This window comes from Temnothorax longispinosus, chromosome 4, assembly GCF_030848805.1.
Source record: "Temnothorax longispinosus isolate EJ_2023e chromosome 4, Tlon_JGU_v1, whole genome shotgun sequence".
NCBI lineage: Eukaryota > Metazoa > Arthropoda > Insecta > Hymenoptera > Formicidae > Temnothorax > Temnothorax longispinosus.
In genome coordinates, this window is record NC_092361.1 from 2,829,044 (window position 1) to 2,849,548 (window position 20,505).

The 20,505-nt window shown below is 44.2% G+C and overlaps 1 protein-coding gene across 2 annotated transcripts in view; it reads left to right on the forward strand.

Annotated features, from left to right (window-relative positions):
* Nucleotides 1–20,505, forward strand: part of LOC139811237 (uncharacterized) — a 226,446-nt gene that overhangs the window by 186,733 nt on the left and 19,208 nt on the right. For both annotated transcript variants that reach the window (XM_071775397.1, XM_071775398.1), the window contains 4 exons: nucleotides 3,359–3,426; nucleotides 3,909–4,169; nucleotides 5,897–6,127; nucleotides 10,243–10,483. In XM_071775397.1, coding sequence (XP_071631498.1) covers nucleotides 3,359–3,426; nucleotides 3,909–4,169; nucleotides 5,897–6,127; nucleotides 10,243–10,483 — 801 coding nt within the window. The remainder of the gene's footprint in view (nucleotides 1–3,358; nucleotides 3,427–3,908; nucleotides 4,170–5,896; nucleotides 6,128–10,242; nucleotides 10,484–20,505) is intronic.

The following is a 20,505-nucleotide window of genomic DNA, read 5'->3' on the forward strand; positions in this document are numbered from 1 at the left end:
GGCGAGCGAGACCGTGTCAGACGCTCCTCGAAAGAGAGAGAGAGGGTAAAACTGAGGTTAACGCGCGCCCTTCGCACGCTATCCAGCTATTAGACAATGCAAATAGTATCGTTGCCCCGTGATCGGCAATTTGGATCTTGATACTTCGACGAGACTCAGCCCTCCGCTATGTTTTTATCTTGGCTAATCATGATGCATTAGGATACTCCGTTTCTTCTTTATCTCTTCTTGGTCTTTGTTCGGAATCGCATTCGGAATCGTTTCAAACGTTCTTCCGAAATATCCTTTCCTTCTTCTTTTATTCGAAAAAAATTTACATGCTAATTGTAAGTTTGAACGACAGTGGAGGATTATTTCCGCAACGTCACCCCCGCCACGTTTCCGTTATTCACAAAATGACGAGATAAAAACTAGTTATTATCGCTCTCTGTAATATCAGCGGTTCGCGATAATCCGATACGAGCGAAACTGAATGGAATATGTGGATTACGCTGTACCGGATGTTTACGCAAGATGTCAACATGTGAAAACAGAAGATTACGAATTTGCATTCTGAAATGTTCGACGCCAACGGTGCAGGGTAGCGATCGGATTAAAACACAAACACGGAACGCGATTCGACGTATGGATTACGAACGGAGACAGCGGGGACGTTTATGCAAAAAGAAACAAAAGTTTCGTGCGCGAGAGCGGAAATCGACGTTGCAAATTAACATATTGAGATATAGTCGTCGTGTGCAAGATAACGACGGAATCAGGCGGGTTTATTAATCCTTCACCGAAATTCCCTTATCCGCGGATCTCGTGGCGCACGCGAGATCGATATCGTATTTGAAATTGTTGCTTACTCCCCGGAGATAATTTTCGTGTTAATAATTCACGTCATTAATAACTCACGCGTAATGGGAAGATCATGGCAGGTTTATATTAATATAGATATATATTATCCGACGAGAGACGGTGAAGGAATGAACGGGAAGAACGAGAAACGATCTCTCATCTCGTCTCGTCTCTCGTCTCTCGTCTCGCGTTATTAGTGCGAAGTTCATCGAGCGATGAAGCATCAGAATTGTCGAGGGTCGAGGAAGGGGTGACTTTAACGGCGACTCTCTCGTTAAAATGCGAATACTCGACTTAACATAAACCATTTGGCAAGACGATTAAGTAAATACGTTCGGCGGGGAACGAACGAGGTGACTGGATCAAGCGGCGGAATCAAGATGGTTTATGACGAACACACAAGTGTTCGCCGTCATTAACTTTATCGTGATTTATACGTAACGTATTATAAGAGGAATCCGTGACATATCAGAATCTTTATAATATTATTTGCATGATTCATAAATGTTTAATTACTATTACTTTAGGGAAGAAAGGTTCGAATTAGAATGGTTTTTAACACTGAGAATCGCAAATATTTAAAAATCGAACAAATTTTCATTACTACGCCAACGATGACGATAAGCTCGCTGATGCGAAAGTGAGTTATCAAAGAGAGAGAAAACTTGGGCGCGGATGGAGCAGCGCCCTCGAACATGTTTGAATGTTTGGAGAGAAAGCAACGAATCACGTACGTCGTCTTCGGGTAAGACGACAAAGCGAAATTTATAATTATGGAAATTTATAATTTATAATAATGAAAAACGAAGATTGTGTGTGATCGTAGTGCGAGAGAACTCCGCGAGAAAAGTCATTAGAGAAACGCTCACGCGAAGTGATGACAATTTCGGCGGGGCGATTTCTATTGACAAAGCGCCTCCGTTCTCCAGACAAAGGCGTCCGCATTTAACTGCGAACAGCTGCGTTTCCAGGCTATCCGTTGCGGTCTCTCTCCCGCATTGTGGAATACGATCGCTCGGAACGATGCCCGCGGTCCGAATCGTTTTCGGAGACGCGAGCTTGCGTCGAAACGTGCAAACAAACTTCGTAACTTTCGGATCATGGCCGGCCGGAGTTCGTGCGGACCGTTTATGCGTTTCCGCGACGATGGAGAGATTGCGTCGACGATTTAAAACCCATTAAGAGTTGCCCGCAACTCCTGCTTTAACTTTAGTCTGAAATCGAATTTTTCCCTATCGATCGATCGCTGTCGTTGCTGAACCAGTTCCCACGAGCTGAGAGAAATCGGGACACGCGTGTGAGGGACAAGGCTGCATGAGCGAAAAGACAAACGCAGTGCAATAATGACGTCGCTAGAATAAGTGAGAGAGAAAGAGAGAGGGAGGAAGAAAAGGAGAGAGAGAGAGAGAGAGAGAGAGAGAGAGAGAGGGAAGTCCAACGAGTAGTATCGCATAGCTACTTAAAACTTTCGGAGCTTGTCTTGTGTCCTTACTAGTTGGCACCTTGCTTACTTAGCCCGAGTCCGCAACTTACCTTCTCTCGCAGCTTCTCTACTGTTTCCCGTTCTACCCCTTTTCCCGGTTCACCCCTTTCCAACCCTCCGGTACCCTCTCTCCCTCTCTCTCTCTCTCTCTCTCTCTCTCTTTCTCCCCTTTGGTGGCTTAAGTCGAAGTTTACCTTTGTTCCCGGCTGTCAGTCCGATATAGTTTCCGGCTACTATCGCCACTCCGCCACCAGTGCATCTGTTACTATGCGCACCGGGACAGCTCCGGGCTTGTAACGATATTAATCCGCTTTAGCGGTGCATTTTGAAAAGGACGATAATCGGCGAAATCGCCGCGTCCATTGCGAGTGCGATAGCAAAATTCGCGAGCGCCGCCGCCACCGCAGCGCGCGACAGAAATTACTTCGATATTTGGTTTGTAAATTTACGCGGTATTCAAATAGAGGACGGCCCGCGATGGTTTATACCTTTTTCCAGAGCGGAAATCAACGTAAATACAGTCACCGCGGTGAGGAACGACAGCGGGCGTAAGCACAACGCGCGGCATACTCTGCGTTTGAAACAAATCGTTCGAAGTAATTACACGTTGAATAAAATATGCTCTCTCACAATTTTATGAAATGGACTCTTTTTTATATACGTGGAATATCGGACAATTATAAAGTATAAATCTATCTTAATACTTGACAAATGATCCGCTGATTTTTCACAATTTTTCTCTGCTTAAATTACGTATACAGTTTTGCGTATGAATCATCCGTACGTATGAAAATTATTAAAAAATATATGCTTTTTAAATTTTTTGGATGCTGTCATTTAAAAGCGAAGCTTCTTTCAAAGCGCGCTTTCAGTGGGCGGATTTGTGTTTCATAAAAAGTAGATTGCGGAGCTATATAACGATATAGCATAGATTTTATTTCTATTGATTTCAGTTCGTAATATAAATGGGTGAAATTTATAAAAACTATATAGATAAAATAACACTCAAAACTATTTTTTCCGTTTCTGTTTCAGGAAGTACAGATGTTACCGGTGTATTGTAATGCACGCGCAACACGCCAACGTTCTGCAATACAAAGAAAGTAAGACATGGAAATTGCTAATTACCAAGATTTTAAATGACATTCTGTTCCGTTCTTTAAAAAGGATGTTTAGCTTTTTAATTCAGAGCATCGTAAAAACTTATGAATCACTGAATCTCGTTAAAATCTTTTGTCTTCTTTGTGCCTGATAAAATATATTATCTTACATTATGTCGTTATTTTAATATTTTTCTTCTTTCTTGTCTAGTTTCTCTTTCATTTCTTCTTTTCGCAAAAGAAACTTAATTATCAGAATATCAGCATCAAAATCGCTATTCCTTTTTATCTATGTCCCAGTTTCTTTCTCGTTTTATCTGTTATCTCGGTGCAGCTTTCCTCCTCGTAGATCGCAATTTCTTTGGAATTTTATTTTGAGTAAACGAAATAAACCCAATGTACCTATGTTTCGTCATCCTCGTCATCCTCGTCGTGACATTTACAAGGAACGACGATGCAACGTTACGTTTCGCTGTTGTTATTAGCTTATTGCACGAGCGATTCACCGGAACCAAGTCTGCTGACCCAATGCGGCACGTTGACCAGCGACGCCACTCTGGTCTCTCTGTTTCGCTCCAATGCAGCGCCGCTGCCCTGTCCCATTAAGGGTCCCTTGGAGTTCACGTACAGCCAGGGCGAGGGCGAGTGCAATTCGCCGCGGTCACGGGCGGAAGCGTGCACGCAGGACTCGCGTCTGCTCCTGCGCTACCAAGCGTGCGCAAACGTTCACTCGTCCGAAAGCGTGGGTCAGTATTCTCCCCGTGTCATTATATCGAGCTGACATGTGACGACCTCATTTTACACACAGATAAATCGAATGTCAACCACGGTGCGCGGCCTATTTAACCTTTAGATGTCTTTTTTTCGTTCATTTTATCATATCAGGGAGGATGCTCATATTCGTGACTTAAGTATTTAGATAGCCTGAAGAATAATTGTGATGCAAGTAATCGTTGTGATTTGTGTATCGTGGGGCTTAAAACGGAAAGTCATAATTGGGCAGCGAAGAGCGCGCCGGGAAATCTGGCCGGGAGATTTGGAGATAACGCGCGTATCCTGTTTTATATTCTTTCCAGCGCAATGCAAACGATTATACAAATTTGATTACGGCGTTGCCCGTTTTCTGCGGGATTCTTTGATACCGTACAACAAATGGGCGCCGTACAATAGATACCATGTATAAAATAATATTGTTATACCAACATGCATTGTGCAATATCCATTTACACGGCAATTGTGTTATACCTGTTTACAAACGCTCATAATTTGTCAAGTGAATACCCTAAACAATTATGAATTATTATACAACGTGCGCGAGTCCAATCACTGCCTAGTGACATTTTGTTATTGTATAACATAATTAATTCGTCACAATCTATAGTTTATAAAGCGCTCGCCGAGAGTGCCTCGATACATTGACGCAAAATTTTAAGTGCGCCGCGAATGTAAAGTTACTGCAATTCGTAGCTTTATTGCCATCGAGTTTTCTCTCATTTATGTTTTTATCCCCCGCGAAATTTTAATATTTAAATTTATTTTGAATTTTTCGTCGACTTTCCATCGCAAAAAAATGAATTTATTAAAAGAAACACAATAAAATGCGTACAAATGGCAACTCCTGATTATTGCGAGCGGAGAAATATCGGAGGACTGATTCTGGTTATGGGAAACGAGATTTACCGTGTGATCGAATTATACGCGAAATAAGTGTTCCGACTCGTCGACTCGTCATGTCGTTACGGCGCGCGCGGCATTTCGGCCACGTAAAAAGGAATTATGACGTCGGCGGTGTTCCCGCGGTGACGTTAACATCCGCTTTGACATTAATTAACACGACGCGCAAGGCCTGTAACGGTCAATAAAGCTCGCGGCTTCGGAATGAATGATTAATGGCCTTGTCAATTACCATTTGTTGCTGGGCTTGTCCAAACGATTTTGCGCAATTATCATCGGCCCGTGCCCGATCGTCTATCTCGATACGCTGCACGCGGATAAATGAATACACGGGCGCTGCATCGCGCGCAACACACGTCCCGCGGATCCGCGTACGGCGAATACGTATGGTATAATGCGTTTTCATGAACATTCATATATCGTTTACCCCCGTTTATAACTTCTACAGATAGCTTTATCCGGGGACACAGCGGCGATAAACTTCTATTTACGACTCTGTTACTAATAGGGTCGCGCGTAGGCTGGAGCGAATCACGACCGAATTTTCGTTTCGCTTTGATATACCTTCGCGAAAACCTCCCCGTCAGCTGGCTAACTCTAACGCGCGCTGCAGTTTATGTTTTCTGTAAAGCCCCGTAAACGTTTGCGCCCCAACGGCCGTGTATGTACACATCAACGGATCACTCGTGTATCCCGGGTATAAAACGGGGGGAGGGGAAAAAAGAGCGAAAAAAAAGTATAACAACGGTTATTATTGGATACATGCCAATTTGCAGTTGTAACGGTTTTGTTTTTCTAGACGTAGAATTGGAGTGCCTGGCTCATTGGAGGGAGGGCAGCACAAATTACATGGTCGCGCGTTTGCACAGCGATCGTAACGATCGTAAAACAAGCGACGAGGAGAGCTATAGATGCTTTATTTACACAAATCCATCGAACAACACGTGGAACCTCGCGCAGAGCTCGGATGCCGCCTGCAATGGATTGATCAGCGTCAGCGAGGCCGCCAGAACGTTCAAGATGACACAGAGTGAGTCCTCTCCATCTTTTTATTATTACGTTCTTTTTAAGAACTCCACACGTAAATCTTAATATCTTCGAAAAATATATTTTCCGCGGTCTATTAAGCGTACAAACTATTCTAATATATTTTGCAATAGATATAATGCAATTAGAAAAGGATTGTTCGACTTCCTGGAATAGCGCTGTCTCTTAATATCTTCCAAGAATATATTTTTCGCTATCTGTTAAGTGTACAAACTATTTTAATATATTTTAACGCTAAATGCGTAAAGATTAATTAAAAAAAAAAATAGAAAAGGATTGTCCGACTTCCTGGAATAGCGCCGATCGCGATCACTCGCGGCGCGACGAGTTGGCCGCGTTTCGGCGTTCGTCGCGCGAGACGCGTAAGATCGAATATAACGATCGAAATTCCGCGAGGGGCTGTTAATCGATATATAGCGATGAGAGGCAATGGTGGCGGATCGGCGCGTATACCTCGGAGCCGCCGTACGTGCGGAGGTCCCGAGAACGAGAGCACAGAGCACGTAAACTATGAGAGTGCCTGCGGACACCAGATCGGATTCTTGTCCGGCATACTAGCGTTGGCCTCGTCCGGTGGTCAACGCCAGGTACTTCGGGTATTCCACGGTATCGCATAGCTACACGTAGCCCTGCCGGTTTGGGACGCTCTTGTCGCAGGATTCACGGTTAACCATATTGAGGGCGACGAACGGGCGCGGGCGGCTCGGTCGAACGGACGCAAATGTACGCCGGGGACGATCGGTATGACTGAGTATATTCATTGTGAAGAAGGATGAGCTCCGCGGTGAGCTCTCGTTATCGAGTAAACCTGCCAAATGGGTCTCCAGTTTATCCGCTTTTGATTTTCGCTCGGCACGTTCGAATTTTTCCATTCCAACCGCGACGAATCTCGGATGTTATTTTATTATTATCTCATTATATTAATATCGCTGCGTTTATACGTTTATTATACGCGGTCCGTCACGCAATCGACAGACATGTTATCGAGGAGTGACAAAGCTGCCGCTTAATATTTCGAAATCGCTGCCGCGGCTGCTAGAGGAAATTCAACTCGAGCGTTAAGCAGCTTAAAAATTTTTCAACGGCGCCCTTACCACGGGCGTCGCGGATGTTTCGTTAACCCCCTACCGGGTACCGCGTTTCCATTTAAACTTTCCAGGAAGCAGATTAGCCCCGGGATCTCGAGCTACGCCGGGCTTCCCGCCCCGAAGTGCCCGCCCCGCGTTAGATGAAGAGAACGTTATTCGCCAACGCGCGATAAATTCTATCTGGCCGATATGTAAATTCACGTCCCTTTCTTATTCTTTCTTGTACTATTTCACCGTACACGCTTATAATCGGTTCGTAAGAATTGTATGCAAATGCGACGATGCTGACGATAACTTCGAGCAAGATATATTTAAAGAAATAATAAATCGAAATATATATCTTAATCTTTCCACTAAGAAGAGATCGCGATAGTTTCAAAACGCGGTTTACACGTTGTTTCGAAAACTGCCGTGCATTTAGAATTTTCGCGAAAAATATTGTGATAAAGCGAGAAGAGTAGAAAGCCAGAACAAGTATATACAGTAACGGAAGAAATACAGTTACGCGAAAAACGCAGAATATCATCGCGCGGTGGAAATGCATATATACGTATTTATGAAATATCGGAATAGTAGTAGTATATATCGTAAAACAGATATTAGATTTTGAAACATTTTTGCATATTCCCGCACACTCTTTGCATTCCGTATTGTTATAAGTTTCGCATCGTTATTCTTTTCTCGAGCAAATCTGATTGGGAGTCGTTTTTAAGAAAGTTTTTATCTTCATGTCCCATATTTCAGAAGCTAGTTTCTTTGTACAACGAGACGATTAAAAAATTGGCTACAGTATGAACAATCATATTTAATGCGGAGGACTCCCGCAACGTTTTCCGCGGGAGATACTATTTTCATTTTAGATTGCCGTTTTCAAATAACCGCCGCACTGTGGAATTGCAATCTTTTCGCGGTAATGCAATGGCATTACATGCGGTCTGACTGCAAAGGAAGATAAGAGGATGAGCGTAATTTACTTTAAACAAAGCATACGTTTCTTCTTCCATTTCGCCGCGGGCGTGACTCATTTTAATACGCATTTTGTTATACACAGCATGCTCTTACGTCGCAAGACTGCGATAAAACGTTAAAAAGAAAATTCGCGTTTCTTCTTCGCACTTAAATTCCAAGCTATTAGCGTACTTGCGATAATTCGTGTTTGGCGAAACACTTTGTCGAAGACGCCTCGTGACGTAATACCGAGTGCATCAAACTAGTTTTATTCTCTATCATCTTGCGCGAAGATTAATTTGCGCGAAACAAAAATCCGAAACTTATTAATTATAACTTAAAATTCTTTGTTATAAATTATGTAACGTGCATGCAAGTTTTGTCATAAATTTGAAAATTTCCCCGGCAAGATAGGAATTTTAATTAGATAGAAACCAGTGCGCGATTCTTTCCACGTATCACGTAGAAAATACGCATAAGAAGATAATTATATCGCGGGTACATAGATCGCATAATGAAACAATTACGTGGATACCCGGCCGTTTCTTTATCGCCATCGTTATGCCTCTCCCTTATCATCCGCGGCGACGTACGCGATAAGCAGCGCAATTTCGGCGACCTATAGCGTTACGGCGCACGCATACACCCGATTGAATTATCGATTAGCTTTTAGTTGCACGCAGGCTGGCAGTCGCAGAGTATGCAGCACGCACGCAGCATACTTTGTTGCTCGTGCATTTTTAACGGTCCATTAATTCCACGGTGCATGGTGATTGATGGCCGTGAGCAATCGACCATTGACAGGATAACTGTTCGCCGGCGACAGAGCTGTCGCGCGTTTATAGCAAATTATTTGCGTCAACGTATAGCGGCCGCCGTTGCCAGCACGTGGTAACTTCATCTTATGTACGACGTTTTTAATAGTTTTTCATATTCTTCAAATGTATATTATTACAAAATTACAATCGATCTAATTTTCACGATTTGTTTTTTTAAATATTTCCACGAACGATACGACTTTAATATTTTATCAGTAATTGCGAGAACAATTCCGCATCATTATAGCGACAATGACAATGCAATGCGCACGTGAATTACGCGTTGTAATGCAACGCGCGTGTGTAAGTGTGTTAATGAAGCTAATGAGTTGGTTAATATACATCACGTTCGCGTGTGACGTATGTCGCTCGCGTATAATTACGCTAGTTACGAATATAACGCCGTTAAAAGTGCGCTGTAATTAGCGCAGAATTATTCCGAATGGAGGACCGGTCGAATACCGGCCGATTTCTATTTTCTCTCCCCCTCCTTCCCCTTTTTCGACGAAATTCTTTGACGAAGCGTGCAAGAACCTGATAATGCGCCGGAAACAGCCGGCATGCCGTTGGAAACGAAGTTTACGACGCGACGTAGGAAGAAGAGAGGTCAAAGTTTACTTATGCCGGATTATCTGCTCGAGGACCCCGTGAACTTAAAGAGTCGGGAACGAGCTTACAGTATATATTATGCATTTCGAGTTTGAAATAACTGCGTTAGAAGCGGAGTTACAGCGTTCCCTAAGAATAAAGCCGCAGCTATTTCTTGACACGTAATTACATTTGAATTTAACAGTCGTCCGAATTTGCAATGTGGAGATGAAAATTACAGAAATTAAACTGTTGACGTTGCGGCGATAATCAACTTTACAATCTTGAGTCTCAGTTTAAAAAAAAAACACTAAAATATTTTCGATAATTGCGAATACCAATGAGACAAAACTTTCGTGGAAACGCCGTTTAAATACGCGTACAATTTTTTTCGTTTGTTAAACCATAATTGTTCTGCGCTTTCAAGTTTTAATCTAAATTTAACGTAGTTAGACGAGGACGATAAATATACAAAGAAGCAAGTTCGTGAGAGAAGGAGCGTTACAAATATTTGGGAACTCGCAAATAATTCCGATTCAATCCTCTTATTGGGAAGAATATCATGAATACACATTTGCGAAATTTGCGTCGCGGAAGAGAACCACGGCGACAAATAGGGGATTCTCTCTCTTCACGGCCATCTTTTCACGTTACAGAAAAGCCACCGCAGCATTGCGCGTTTCCGTCCTGGGTGGTGGCCGGTAAATCGTGGGTGGCTTTGGATCGAATGGGTTCCCGGCTCCTGGCGTCGTCTTACAACCTCACGATCCTCGACCGAAACGAGACCCGCCTTGTTTGCCATTCAGTTGTCAACTGTGATGATCATCGCTATCACCGTTCCATGCCGATCGATAGGGAGAACCAGAGACAGTTCGTCGCGAAGGCAACGCGGGATTGGTAAGTCTCTATTCATGGCATTCGTGTAGAGAAGAAGTTAAGGCGAGCCACGAGACAATGCGAGTAATTCTCGAAATAGCGGAAACTGAAAAGAAAAATTGCGGTAGGTGCCTCGAACAGGTTCTTTCTTGCGCTCCGCGATTTGTAAGGGACATTATTAAAATGTCTACATTTCGCGCGAAACGGGAAGAAAGCGTTCGCTTTCACAGTCGGTGAAGGATAATTTTGCAGTTCACGAGAACAGGAATAATTATCAGAAGCGCGTAACATGATAATCGCAAGCTTTCGCTTACGGCGTTCGCGTAAATATACGAACGTGGTGAATTATTCCACTTTCGTCTGCGCGGCATCACTTTCCCGGGTATATCTTTGTGTATGTGTATGTGTGTGTATGCCGGAATGTCAATATAGGTCCACCTCCCCATTAGGTACTCTCATTAAAGCATTCGTGCGGGCGAGTTCGCGCGACGTAACGTATCGCTTTTAATCGCTCGTATACATGTATGTACGAGAGGCCCGGTTCCGGTTATTCACGCCCCACTGCCGCCGAGAGTACGATTCATCGTTAAAAGCTGAGATAAAAGTGCTTATTGGAACGTGTTTGTCGAACATATCCGCGGGAACACGCTAAAGTGTTTACTACTCGCCGGAGCACACTGGGAAGAATCGGCCCAGAAAACGCGAAGGCCGATCCGATGTTTTTCTTCGCCCCGTTCCGCAAAACTGAAGCGTGTCCAAACATTCGTTGTTTGTCGAGCGAAGATAAATTTCTTACTCCGCTACGAAGTGAGGAGGGGATAATTGCGGAAACTACAAAAAGTTCCCTTGATTACAAAATTATTATTATTTTTTTTAATTGACTGTACACAATTATGCGAGTTTAAATAACGGCGAGTTTCTTTATCTATCTGAATATTCATCGCCTTCGTTATTGCTTAACATGTATGCCTCGAATAATAAATACTCGAATATTTGATTAGTAAAAATAATGTAAAGTGACGGCGCGTTCGATGAAACGTGATTACATTCAACAGACATGCTATTCTCTTCATTTATCCCGAAGAAACTCGGTCAAGCGTAACTTCTCAGCGATTAATATCCTCACTTAGGAAGGTTCCGAGAATAATGTCGCGGTACGGGCGCGACAGCTGCTCGAAGAATTCCTTTACTCAGATATCACGATATTAAGATGACGCGGAGCGGAAGGGAAGTCGGAGAAGAAAGAATTACTTACTTTCCTCGCATTAAACGCCGTCTGATCGAGCGCAAGGTCGTACTACTTGGGTGGCTCATAAATAGTGTCATTTCGATTCGCATTTTAATACTCTTGTATAAATTCACGTCATAAATAATTGCGCGAAATCAAAGCGATGATTACGCGCCACATCATTGTATTATAACGAGAATCAAGTCTTAAGTTATGCAACGCCGCAAATTGAAAATATTACACAAAATAAAATCGCCTCATAAACATGTCGCTAAGCGAAATTTGACATGAAATTTATCACACTCTGTATTTTTTAGTGAAGCGCTAGCGCTTTTAAAAACCGCATATTTCTTTTACCGTCACCTTGGAAAGATTTTTTACGCCGTACCGGCGAACGTCGACAATAAAAAGCGACGTGCCATTTCTCCCGTCTTGCCCGGCTTACATCTTATTCTTCGTTCCAGGCAGTTTTATTATCCGCGTTACAATTCTTTCAGTTTGATGCGCGGCGAATAATTACTACGGAAGACGGCGCGGCGGGCATCGGCATTAAGCGTTTACTACTCTTGCAAGCTGGGAGATTGAGTGCACGACACGAGAGAGGCGTAAAAAAAGAAGAAGAAAAAAAAACGTAATTCTCTTCTCGACTTATGCCCGCCGCGTCGTTCATCTCGTTTTCATCGATTCACGTTTCTTCGGCGAACTCGCGCGAACGAACGACTCGGACTTGGTTTTGCCGCGGAAACCTTCCGCCGAAAGGTCGGTGACTTTCATAGTTTCAGTGTCATCCTTCATCTGACCGAACGTACGCTTCCGTTACTCGACATCGCGGAAACGTCGAAGGGAGACACAAAACGAATTCGACACCGAATTCTCGACATACGCGAAGAAACCAACCGCCTTTCTCGTTCACGTTACACGACACGACGACGCTCCGGCAAAAAGGTTTGAAATTACGACGGGAACGTCGATTGTCCACGTTTCCCTCTTTTCATCGGAAGGTCTAATGAGAGATATTCTTGGAGTCGATATCGAGTGATAGAAATTACAGCTAATCGCTTCCGCGAACGCTACGTCAAAGTGATATCGCGATGACGCGCCAGTCCGCGTCATTATCTAAATGTCTGAATGTTGTCGGACAAAGAAAGAAGCGCACGACACGGTTGCTAATATTATGCCAGGGAAATAACCTACAATCTTCTCATCCATCGACCGCTATTTCTGTGCCTTGCACGGAACGATCAGCCGAGTATGTATATCGCATTATACATTCACGATAAGTGCAGAAGCCTCGTAGACATCGCTGTGCTATTGCATAATATTAGGACAAACGAAAATGACGAGCGTGCATAGATAAGCCGACAAATGAGATATACAGAATTTTTTCGCGGAATTTTTGCAGCATGCGTTAATTAAAAATCACCTGTGTTCTTCTATCCTCCGCGGCGGATTACTAATGATTTTTATATACAGCTCGCCTTCTCAACACCGCGAAAAAATTACCGGGCCCCTCGCGGTCTCGCGGGGACATGGCACGTATCATTTTCGAGACGCTACTCGCGGATGTGCGGATTCTCGTTTGACGCTCGTCATACCGCGCTTATACGGTGTGTGCGAGTGTTCGTCGGCGGAATTCTCCTTATATTTCGCGGAATCTTCCCCACGCTGATCTTCTCGCGCTTTAATATACCCGCGATTACGCGCCAGCTCGCGACTTTATGAGAAACGCCGGGATTCGCGTTTCCCTGCTACGACGAGGAGAAGACGAAGAGGCCGCGTAGACGGTCGGATCGGGAGAGGCGAAAGGGGGAGGGGGATATTCTTTTATATGTCAGGGAGCAGATTTCGTGAATTCATTTTTGTGACGGATATATGCGCGCGGAAGGGGCGCGAAGAAAGCGGTTCGTCTGCAGGGAAATGACGCGATCGACGAAGACACGAATCGCAGATAAAGTTTATATCTCTCTAAGATCGATATTTGATATCGTCGGCTGATATGATGTCGTCGCCGTTGAAAATCAATAGTTTTCATGTAAGGCGACTTGGAAGGAAGCCATTATTCTCGACGATTGTCGGAGAAATGTCATTGATAATGTAATTGATTTAATAATACAGTAATGTCAAAAGTACGATCAGTAAAGTGACAAAAGAAAAGATTTGTCGAGTGTGCGCGGATAATTTGCTTTTCTGACTTTGGCGTGATCGCGATTTGCGAGGACGCCAAGTTGAAGAATGAACCTCTCGAGAGCGGTAATCGTGCTGACTGTTACAAGATTGAATATTTTGCACCGATACTTCACAACGGCGCCCGGCGCCACGACAGGCTCTCGGGCGAACGTTAGCAAGGGGACTCGGTATTTCAATTAAGGCCGAAGCCTCGGCCCGGAGTAATTAGAGGCGAGTGGCGGGCGAAACGCGAGCGCGGGGCAAGACGGTTGTGCATTAAACTGTAAATCTGAGAGCACTTATCGCGACCACGCTGGAATTGCATAGATAACCGAGGGCGGGCACGAATCTTTCCTCGGAACCGGCTCGCGCGCAGACGAAGTCGTGACGAGCGAGAGCGAAAGAAAATCGCGAAGAACGTAATGCCGGACGTTAAGACGCTGCGAGATCGATCTTTACGGCGATCTTGACTAAAATTTTGAAGCACGTGTGATGAAACGTGATAAGTTAAAGTTAGATTATCGATATAAGTCAAGTTAGTATTTTATACGGAATTACACGCCGGCGAATTATAAGACACGTGATTACAGGCGGAATTACGACATCAGATGCGCGAGTTTCTCATAAATCTCACGAAGTCGACGGTAAATCAGCCGTTCACGGCGAACGAGCGATCCACCTCGACTTTTTCCTGCTTTTACCTATCCTTTCGGCAGAATGAAACCGTGCCAAAACGCCGATGTGTGGCTTTTACGAAGCACCTGCTCGGACGGTTTCAAGTAGTTCCGGTTCGCGACGGCGCGGCGGCGAGGTGTGTATGTGTGAGCGCAAATATACTTCCGCATATACACGAGCGACCGAGCTCTGTCCGTTCGTCCGTCCGTGTGTTTACATGCACGCGACACACGATTTATGTGCATCTCGAGCGGAGCGCTCGCATTGATCGCAACGATGCACCCGGGACACACGTAATAACGAATCGTTCGTGCAACGAGCCGCTACTCTATAAAAGAGTACGAGATTGTAGTTGGAAAAAAAAAGAATATTTTGAATACACATGCCGGAATTACGGGAAATATCGCGGAGTTTGGAAACGTCGAGGGAAACGCCAATTGGAAAGCGGTCCGAATTATCGTCATTCTTTCGTTACTACCGCGCGTATTTTGTGTCCAATTTTTCCGAAATTATCGACGATGAATTTTAACGCGATGAATTTATCGATAATGATTTTGTCCTTTGTATATATTTCCAACGCATATCCGCTGTATTTTATGGATGCTGCTTTAATTATCATAAACTAATGTCAGACTCGCGTGCGATGCGCGCTAACTTTTTGCATTAACTTCCAACGCAGATCTCTGGAAATGTGGAATTAAACATTTTTTCGCTCAATTTGTTCAATCTTCCTCGTTTGCTGCCGCGCGTAATTATTTTCATACGTCCATCGAGTTAACCAGATCTCATTCGCCATCGCCGATAAGTATTTACAGATCGATTAAAACGTCAGGCGGGCGCAAGTAATATTCTTCGTGAACGTCGTGAAAAATGGCTTCCTGTCACGGAAGTCTCGTGTATACAACGACAGCGGACGATACCAACTCTGATAAATCATTGTAGATTCATATTTTTTTTCTTTCTCTTTTATGTATTCCGTCCCCCCGTTCTAAAGCCGCGTCTTATGGAGAGGCTCGTCTGCCCACCCTCTTTCGACCTGTCTCGGATAGAGCTCGCGATATTTATCGCCCAATCGCCCAGTCGCGGGACAACTTAAACTCTAGATCCACTTGATCATAATTTATGTACACAATTACCTTCTTAACCGTACACGCGACTATAATCGAAAAGGAAAAGGTTTGAACGTATGCACTTTCTTCCTTTTATTATTACACACACGCTATCGTTATTATTAATTCCTGAAATAAAATATATATTTCGGGCACCATTATGCTCGTCGCGGTCGATATCTAGGTGGGTCGATATCGCGCGTCGCGTCAAAATCAAATTTATGATTGTCATTATTAACATATGTCGCGACGAAAACGGTGGGAAAATACTTTTCGAAAATACGACCGTAATTAAGTCGAGCAACACCTAATATAAGGAGGCCCGAAAATGTTTATATCCTGTACCGTTGTATAATTTCGCAACGCTATTCTCAGCGTCAGACACGTCGTCGTCTGATCTAAATATCTAAATATACCGCGCGCGCCCGATACGATCCCGAAATTAGATCGCGATAACGAAACAGGTGAGCGACCGAGATCCCTTAATCGTCCCAAGAGGACGTATTGACCACTTCTATATCCGACAACGCGTTGGAACTTATTCTGAGGCTGGAAACTATTCTGAGGCAAGCGTTCCCGATCGCTACTTTCGCGCCGGTGCAACAGGAGAGAGAGCAAGGCGTCCTTATCGGAAAAACGTGCTTATCGCGGTTGTATATCGAGTTGGATGCCTTCGTGTACTGCATAAAACTTCCGCGTTTCGTTCCGTTCGACCCAGCCGCGCCCGACGGCGCGGCGTGGCGGCGACTACGGCGGATTTCACGACACGGAACGACCCGGGGATTCTATTTCTACGATCCCTCGTTTCTCGACTTTCGACATTGTTACGTATATTATCGCGACTTTCCTCTCGCGGTCCCGTCCGCCTTGGCATGTCGACATCTATAAAGCCCGCTCGAGACGTCGGACACGTCAAATTTACCGCCTTCTTTCTGGCGTCGTCGTGTAATTCAATTCTGTATTCGTAGAATGCATTTTAGTTAAGTAGGTACACGTCCACCGTGGATTACATGTCTATTTTATCTCAGTTTATTCTAAATTGGATACACATCCTATAAGATGCATTTACATGCTGTTTTCCTGTTATAAAATTTTGCTCATCTTCTATAAACATATATAAAAATAATAACTAATTTCTATAAATTATTATAGAAATAATGAACAAATAGCTGGTATGATCGACGATTTCTTTTCAATGTGTGTGACTTTTTAAATAAAAATTTTAATGGTATCTCATTGCGAGACGAGCTTTCTTTTCATTTCGATTCTACTCGCAATTGATCCGCATTGTCACAGTTCGAAGATGGACACAGCGTTTCAACTCACTTGCAGACCGAAGAGTAAAATATATCGTTCGACCTATTAATCATTTGTCGCTGTCGGAACATGCGCGACTTCGACCTTCGGTCGATCGATTATTCCGACATGATGAATAAACCAAATTTTAGTCGAACGAGTGTTACATCCTGGTGTTGACGACACTCAAATTAATGACTTCGATAAACGTGACGGCTACATACGTGCAACGTAAATGCAATCCACTGTGGATCTTCTGTGCCAATCCAACGCGGACGTCGTCGTTCGCCGACACTTTAGCACGTAAACGACGCGTTTTACGTTCCAGATATCCGCTCTTTTTCTATCCAATTCTTTTCCTATACTGCCGACTGCCGACATTCCCGTTCCGTTTTTTTTTACGTTTACGCAGCTTCTTCGGGAATTGGTTCTTCGGAACGAGAGAGAGAGAGAGTCCGCGCGCCTCCCGATCTTTATTCTCACGACGTAGCCGGCTGCCGGACGAATTCCGTCATTTCGTCGACGATCGTATACCGAGCGATCCGTCATACGCGAACATCCGGACCGTACGACGACGAATCGTCCGTGATGTTCGTGAATTTACAGCTCGTAACCACGACGACCGCGTTGTAAAATATTTCAGACGAATGGGAATTCGAGCGCTCTCCGAAACGCGCGAAAGGGATATCCGAACCGTCGCGTCGGGGAACGGTATGGCCATATTTTTTTTACCTCGTACGTAGGGTTTTTACACCACGCTCGTTTTCGTTTTATTCCAGAGCGAGACCTTATGCATTACCGGGATACCGTCTCGATTTAATAACCGGAAACCTGGAACGCGATTGGTGTTTGACCTTTGCTCAAAAGCCGGTCCGTGGAAATATTTGCGCGGAAGCGGTCGTATCCCGAGCGAGAAGTATCTTGCGGGGAAAATGCGAGTCGATTAGAGCGTCAAAAAGCGCCCGGGAAGAATTCTGCCGCGTGCGAACCGTATAATATTGAACTTTACGAAGTACGTTGATATCTCAGAAAATATGGGAGTCAGTAACTCAGAAGGAGTATTCTTTAATAACGTCGGAATCCACTTTTCTCCGGCGAAAAATTCCGGACGAGCGATTTCGTATGTAAATCGAGATCTTTTAGTCACGCGTTAATCTCACATATGCCTGCGATCAAAATCTGCATTAAAATAGTAATAATTTCAAGTTGTATATATGTTTGATAAATTATCTTTTTCTTTAGAATTTAACGTTGCAACGTTGGTTAAACGTTATCGTGTTACCGCTCTCGTTCTCCGACACGTTAACATTTATATAAAAACCCATTCGGACATGTGCAACATCGCCTTACCCAGCAGAGAGAAAAAGACATTTTTCGTCTCGCAATCTCACGATTTTCGCGGCGCGGCCGGCCATTGTGATCCGAGCTAAAAGGCTTTCTCTTCTTCGCTGCTAAAGGGGAGCCCGTTAAGGGCTCTTCGCTTATCAAGCGAGCATTCCGCGGGAAAAGAAAAGATCACGTGCGCGCGATCTAATAACGAGCTTTTAGAGTACAGACATACACAAATACACTCGCGCGCGCACACAACACATCAGGGAGATACCAGTGTATGTGTGTCCGATGTGGCTGCAGCTGCAGTTCGGCTCGACACTTCGCCGGTCGCGCTGGTTGACGATAGCGGTCCAGCTCGGCGCACCCGATCAAAGCTCGTTTTTATGAGGCCCACGCAAACCGTGCCCGATTGGAAAAAAGAGAGGAAAACGTTGAAAGGGGGTAGGAGCGGCGAGAGGAGGAGATAAGCCGAGCAAGACAGGCTTAACGAAAAAACGAGTTATGAATTACTCGCGTCCGTAAATAGTGGAGTTGCGGATGGGGGGTGGGGCGGGGGGTGCGCCGAGTACACGCCCCGCCGGGTACCACCGGGGTGCTTATGCAAGTGCATACGAACCCCCCCGGGTAAACACGATCCTCGCGCACATAAACATACGAGACGCATACAGCCCCGCCACGACGCGGTCTCATCCCAGTTTCGCTCTGCCTTTTTCCCCCCCTCCCCCTTTCCTCGTCTTTTTTCCTCCCCCTTTCCCCCGGTGTCGTTCCTCTTTTTGTTCGTACGTGTCCGATACAGCGCCGCCTTGTTCATTTCCAGCGAGTCGCTTCATTGATCAGACCGTGTATTTGGCGGCGCGCACATATGTAGTACCGTGCATTTCAGAATTACTTTATTCCTCTCCGAACCGAACGGATTCTTTCGCTGCTTCTCGTGATCGTTTTTTTTCCTTAGAGACATTTTAATTTTTCTCTTAGTGGTCCTGGTTTATATAATTCATGTATCTGTATTAATATATTTCAAACAGTGTTTTAAACAGAGTTTTAATACGTTTGTTTGCGACCTTTTTCAATTTTCCACGTTTCCGGGAAATGTAATTTATATATGATTGAAATATTTGGCCGTTTATAAACTATCTCTCTCCGTTAAAATATTTCAGTTACTATTCGACGAGCGCGCACGCATGTTTCGAATGTTTCGGCAAACCGCAGAAAATCATTCCGATCATCTCTAGAGGAAAAGGCGAGGGCGTACCTGTATTTATTAGAATACTATGCACGGTCGAATGCGGTTTTAACTTCCGAATGCGAACTTCGAGTTATGCGGCGTGGTCGCCGTAATTTACTCGACATTCTCGCTGATATAACTATGATATACGTTGATTAGAATTTATACGCGCACGGACAAATAATAATCAAACTTCATCATGCTCATATTCCCTAGCGCGCGCGCACGCTCGCACCGACATTTGTTTAGTATCGTGCGTTTATGATTTCGTCTAATTAAATGGGTGTAACGCGCGCAAGGTACCCTCAACGCCGCGATCAAGTCGGAAATTTACCAGACGTACTAATTGGTAAACGATGTCTATATCCTGGCGATGGTGGAGGGTAGATAACTACAGCATACAAGAGTCCAGACTACCTTTGACTCGAAGTAAACAATAAAATCGATCTCCATGAGGAGTTGAATCCCTTCATGCGTATATTTATCTTAATACGCAATTTAATATTCAAAAGACCAGTCAAACTTTACATTATGAGCCAATTATAGTAATTATTTAAAATTATATTATTTAAATATAAAAAATATGTGATTCAAAAATATAATAAAAAGTTCGAGACGCTATCTTTTATGCGTATATTAAATAGATATATGATGTTAATTGACGATGTTCGAGCAGTGAGATCTTCCTCACGAAATTAAGGAAGGGAAGATGTGCGCGTAGAGAATCTCCCCCACCGGCATGAAGTAAACAAGTAGAGTGTCTCTTGCTGTCGGCGGAGATCGACTTGCAGCAAGTTCGACGTTTCGTCGACCAATCGGCCGGAAAATTGCTCGTTGACCGGAGTCCTACCAACCGGAAGTGCAGAACCTTCGCGCTCGAATCGGCGCACAAGACGGTGGAAAATTATCGTGTATACGCGCTGCCAAATCGACGATCGAGCCGTAGTCGATAGCATTCCACTAAGCTGAAAGACAAACCTTAACCACGAATTCATTCAGTTGTTCTCTGAGA